At 35.9% G+C, this 6,000-nt stretch overlaps 1 protein-coding gene across 1 annotated transcript in view; it reads left to right on the top strand.

Annotated features, from left to right (window-relative positions):
• The first annotated feature begins 879 nt into the window (after positions 1 to 879).
• The window catches only part of LOC149206164 (uncharacterized protein ycf45-like), a 330,357-nt gene continuing 325,236 nt past the window's right edge, over positions 880 to 6,000 (top strand). Inside the window, exons 1-2 of the mRNA XM_089397614.1 lie at positions 880 to 892; positions 977 to 1,029. Of these exons, the coding sequence (XP_089253740.1) occupies positions 880 to 892; positions 977 to 1,029 (66 nt within the window). The remainder of the gene's footprint in view (positions 893 to 976; positions 1,030 to 6,000) is intronic.

Here is a 6,000-nt window from a genome sequence, read left to right as displayed (position 1 = left end):
CCAAATATGTGGAAACACACTAGATTACTTTATGTATTGATATACATAAATTCTTTTTTTCCAAAAAAGTTATTTTTATCATTAATTAAAAAAAGATAGATACACAATTGGAAATATGTTTTGTAGCCAAATTTAGAACCTATACTCTTGGAATTTGTATTACATATTCATTTTGTTGACATTAGATCTTATCCTCACTCCCTTCTTCGGTTAATTTGCATTCAAAGAAGATGACAAATCATGTTTAGTTAGGGATGCCACACATGAATTTCTTTTGTGACACAAGATTCTTTTGATGTACAAATTTTATGAGCCATTTCTTCAGTATATGCCAAACAAGTGTTCAGAGAAATTAAATTCCATATCACATAAGGAGACACACTCCATGCCCATTGTTTGATTTTTCTGTATGTTTTGGAAGTGCTTTGGTATGCAATAAGATCATTGATTCATATTGCATATTAGATGTGTTTATTTTTCACGCAGAGCATTCTCAATTCAAATTTGTAGCCTACGTTATTGGATTCCTTTTACAATGTTTATGCTCATATTAAATATTTGTTTATTACCCCTTCTTGTTGCAAATCAAACTGAGGCTAAGAGATCACATTTACTTTTACGCATTACTTTCTCTTTATGGATTTTCCTTTTATGTTATAGAGAACTTAGTTTGGTATGCATACTTGATTACTAAACAAGTATAGAGATAGGGATTCTAAGGGGCATTGTCATATATACCTGACATATTCATGTTTTGAAGTCATTGTTTTTTCCAATGAAAAATGAATTTACATCACATTCTATTATTGGCGATGAATATGTTGTTCATGTAGGTAGTTTTAGATCTAGGTCGACGCCCGGAAGCTCGCTTCCTTGGTGATGGCGGTGGAGAGTTTTTGCGGAATAAAGAGGTAATTAGTGTGAACCTTGGTATTTGAGTGCTTTATCATCAATTAATGAAAATAATGTCCCAAAGTACATAATGCCAAACAATACGGTAACATTTTACCTTTTTTGCGGAATAAAGAGGTAATTAGTGTGAACCTTGGTATTTGAGTGCTTTATCATCAATTAATGAAAATAATGTCCCAAAATACATCATGCCAAACAATACGGTAACATTTTACCTAAACAAGACGAACTATTTTAGTCTATTATTAAATAGGCGTTTTTTGATTATTATTTTCCATCATTTTAATTCTGATGGGTTCATATTTCTTGGATACATAACATTGGTTGTACACCATGTGTGTAGCATAAAATGGGCGTTCAACTTTCTTTGGTTCTGTTTAGAAGGGATTGCTTTATTGACTCTATGTGGAACTAAATTCCAATATAGAAATATATTAATAATTGTTATAAAGAATCACATGCATTCAGAGATTCTTGAGTACTGAAGTGGATTTTTACATTTGTTAAAGTCCAAATTTTTAGGGACCTGTTTTGCATAAATGTATTTGCACAACTACATAGATATGAATCTAATTTTTGTTTCTTTTATTTAGTTGCAAAGGATGTCTAACTATCATTCCCTTGGGATTATATGTACATCTATTGGGGAATGAGTTGTTTTGGTTGCTATTGGGCTAATTATGTTCAATGAATGTGTGACACTCAATCTGTGAAGGTTAGCACAGTGTTTAGTTTATATGATATCAATGCTTCCTATGTCAAGGGTTGTATCGACAGGGTGGTATTTTTCAATTTTGTACTATTTGCAGATGGTAAATTTTTTTGATAAATACGGTAGTTATGACAATTTTGCTTTAGATTTTGGTGCATTCAAGGCTTTTGTAGCTAGTGACTGTTGTGGTTGCACTTGGAACCAATTTTTTTTGTAAACAACATTTCATGTATATCTATGAATATATTTAACAGTAATGGTTTTTATTATATTGAGAAGAGGCTGCAACTTTACCCATACAGAAGATATTATAGAGATTACAATAACCAAAGCACCAATCCTCCCTTCAAAAATAAAAGGGAGAATGTGGTGTAACATTGACTTCTTACTTTCTTTTTTCTTTTCTTGTCCAAATCCACAAGAGCACTGGTTTGCAAATTGGTTACACAGACAATAATTCTATGTTACCAGGATTTGGATACGGATACAGATACAAATACAGATCCGGATCTGGATCTGCTAGTTTTTTGAAAATCCAAGATCCGGATACGGCAAGGATACATCACGTACACAAAAAAATAAAATATAATAATATTTTTAAAATTTTTAAAAATACTTTAGAGCTAAAAAATCAAATACTCCATGAAGCCATCAAACCCTTTTAGAAAACTGAATGATAAATATGAAGATTGAAACACTGAAATGATGCATCCTCCCTCATACAAAGTAACAAAAAAGATCATAATATCATAAATGATAATAGTAAATACATTTATATGTCCTCAAATGGATCTATATCTTCTGCATATTCCAACTCTACACCATGAATAGATGATGGGGGTCCTGGAATGTAAGAAGTTGCATTAGTACGCTGGACTGGTGGTGGAACAATATCCTCAAGTAGGTTGAGGTGAGTCATGGCATTCAGTGTCAAGTTCAAGTCAGAGATCTCAGGTTCCACATCCCACATCCTGCTCGGACCTTTTTTATACTCTGGTTCAACATGTGATAGAAGACGTAGGTTGGAATGAACATAAACAAGATCCTTAGCCTTTGCCGCTCCTAGCCTGTTTCGCTTCACTGAATGGATGAAGCCATATGTACTCCAATTCCTTTCAGCTAATGAGGAACTAGCAACCTGTGATAACAACCTGGTGGCTAAAGTAGAGAGATGAATGCTATCCCCACCATGGAAGCCCCACCAAGTAATAGGATCAAGATGCCCTCGATCATCCATAGCTACTGGATCTGAAAAGCTACCAGTAGACTGTACAAACCCTCCAAATTCTTGGCGGACTTCCATTGCAACTCCCATATCTCTATAAATTTTCCTCAAAGCTGTCTTATATCCTTGTACCACTTCAGAATCCTTGTTTGGTGTTGTTCTACCAAGTAAAGACAAAATTTTAGAATGATAGTATTTAGGGTGCAATGCATATGCCAAAAGGTGTAATGGTGTGGTCATTTTGTTCCACCTTTCTATAACGATGTCCTTCACTAAATAATAGAATGTTTCATAAGGGTCATTTTCACTTGCCCTGATAATTTCCCTTATCCTCTCCAACATACTATCAATGTTTTCATAAACTTCCCCCAAGCAAGGTGTATCTGTATCAAATGCCTCGATCAAGGTCAAAATTGGTTCAGTGAACCGTAGAAGGTATTGAACCTTGTCCCACCATGCATCATCAAGAATGATGGACTTGATTTTTTTTCCCTCTATCAGAAGTGGAAGTCTTCCATGATTCCCAAAGAGGGTCAATGACCATTGCTTGTAATGCTTGTATCACCTCCACAAGTCTCTTTATGACAAGAGTGTGGGAGGCAAAACGAGTTTCAACAACCTACAAGTTTCAAAAAGTCAAATCTCAAATGAGAAACCATATATAAATTTGTAATTAAAAATAAGAATTTCCAATACAAATAATATTGATTAAAAAAAACTTAAAAGTACCTTCAGTAGCTCCAACTTTGCAAAACCCCGATAAATGGCTTAGGACATTGAATGATTTGTTATGAACATTTGGATTTCTTTTAATGCTACATATATTTAATTAATCCATTCAATCTCACCAATCTTGACAAGCATAAGGCTCAATGAATGTACTGCACATGGAGTCCAAAATATGTGATCATATCGACCCTCCACAATCAAACCTGCAGCTTTACAAACTTATGCGTTGTCCGTAATGACTTGGACAACATTATGTGGCCCTACACTTTCTATTACATCAATAAGAATTGTGGATATGAAAGACGCATTTTTCTTTATTCCACTGCAATCAAAAACCTTCAAAAACATTGCCCCTTGGGGGCATACTGCAACAACATTAATTAATGGACGGTTTTTTTGGTCTCTCCATCCATCAGAAATGATGGACACACCTGTTTCTGCCCATGTATCTTGGATTGCCTGTAGCTGTCTATCCACAGATTGTCTCTCTGATGCTAACAAAGTAGTGCAAACATTTTCATATCCAGGGCTTTTGTACCCTTTTGGCGCTTCATTAATAGTCTTAATCATTTGTTGCCAATAAGGGGAACACACCAAATTGAATGCTAGCCCATTTGCATAGATGCAACGAGCTACATGTTCATCGGCTATGTCTCTACCTTGATTATTGAAAGCTGCTTCAAGAGGGCCTAGAGTGGGCCTTTTATTAGTTGTGGCAACAAGCCTAGATGGGAATGGAGGCCTAGTTGTAGAGATTTGCACAGGGTGTTTTCTCTTAGCAAGCTTCCTATCAGCAACTACTTGCAAAGATGCATAGAATTTCATTTTTCCAGAACTCAAACCTTTTCCAGGTTTGCCATTTGCATCTTTTGGCCCGGTGCATACTTGCACCCCTATGTTAGTTTGACCAGTGAGATGGGTTTTCACTCTAGTATATGAACCATTTTCGACATCTTGGCATTCATTGCATTTCCATTTAAATGAACCACCTCCGGGATTTTTTCCAATAATCTCCACATATTGCCATAGAGGAGATTTTGGGTCCATTTTGATGATTTCCCCTTCACTCTACTCATGTTGTGATGGTTCCATAATGATAATAGTCTATACCTGTGTTGCACGGGTACCCGCACCCGGGGTGGGGTTCTCGAACCCGTCCCAGGTTCCCGCACCCAAGTACCAGATTCGGGTATGGGTTCTTCCCAGACGAACCCAGAAGAACCGGGTTCTTCAAAAAAAAAAATTTGGGTTCTTTTCCTTTAACGGGTTCTTGGGTTCTTCGGGTGCTTGGGTTCTTGGGTTCTTCGGGTTGGGTTCTTTGGGTTCTTCATAAAAAAAACTATATTAAAAATTTAATTTTCAAATAATTTTTTTTTATTGAAATTTAAAAAATAACTTATAACAAAGGTAAAACTTATAACAAAACCTAAAAAACCCTAAATCAATTCTTGTAAATCAATTTGGAATGAAACATTCTTCCACGGTCCTTACCATCAAAACCTGTGTTGCACGGGTACCCGCACCCGGTTTTTTAAGTTTTTTAAAAGTCTTGTTTTTTAAGAATTCTTGTAAATCAATTTGCAATGAAACATTCATTCCCGATCCAAATAACCATCAAATTATAAACTGTAAATGCACACATACAGGTTCAGACATTTTCGGTCAAATAGAAAGTAGGATTGAGACCAGCCATAAGCTGTAATCAGCTGATGCTGTTAAATGGCGAAGGGCTATTTTGGACAATGGCTAAATTAAGTATCAAAATCTGCCAATTTCTCACAGCATTCTGATAACATCATGTTAAGATTAAAACTAGGAAAATATGCCTAAATCATATATGGTCTCTACAGACTTGTACACCAAGTAATCTCTAAAAGCTGCGAAGATGTTTTATGTTTAGATAATTAATATTCAGGCAGAGCTTCGCACTCAAAGACAAACTATCCCTCAAGCCATCAGATGGCTGCTGTGCATTTTATTGGGAAACAAAGACTGATAAGCGTGTTTTGTGGAAGGGTAAGGCTGCCACTGTTTTTGGGATTGCTTTACCACAGAGCACACCATGCATGGGGAAGGTGGATGATTATACATCAAGAAAATTCTAGACCACTATCAAGTTGAGAAGAATCTCCTATGAAAAAATTGTGTTTTTATATGGGAGAGACTAAACATTCAAAGCAAAGTTACAAGCTCAAGCTCCAGCCAAAATGAGCAATTTCAATAAGGAGAGAAGCTGTCTTGAAATTAGAGCAGGAGGCAGAAATGCTAACACTCCTTGGTTGTGTAGGAGGAAGGGTCTGTACGACCACAGCCTGATTCATTGATAGGCATCCTTGCAAATGAACCTAAGCTGCATAGTTATTTTAAAGCCTGTGTGTGACAAAATCTGTCCCAAGTTTCACCAAAATAGCTGAGTCTAGCA

The sequence above is a fragment of the Pinus tabuliformis genome, chromosome 1_2 (assembly GCF_031772625.1).
Source record: "Pinus tabuliformis cultivar Carrire ecotype Pingquan chromosome 1_2, CPIR1, whole genome shotgun sequence".
NCBI classification, from domain to species: domain Eukaryota; kingdom Viridiplantae; phylum Streptophyta; class Pinopsida; order Pinales; family Pinaceae; genus Pinus; species Pinus tabuliformis.
The sequence above is the reverse complement of the archived record's forward strand: the minus strand, read 5'-3'. Positions and strand labels throughout refer to the sequence as shown.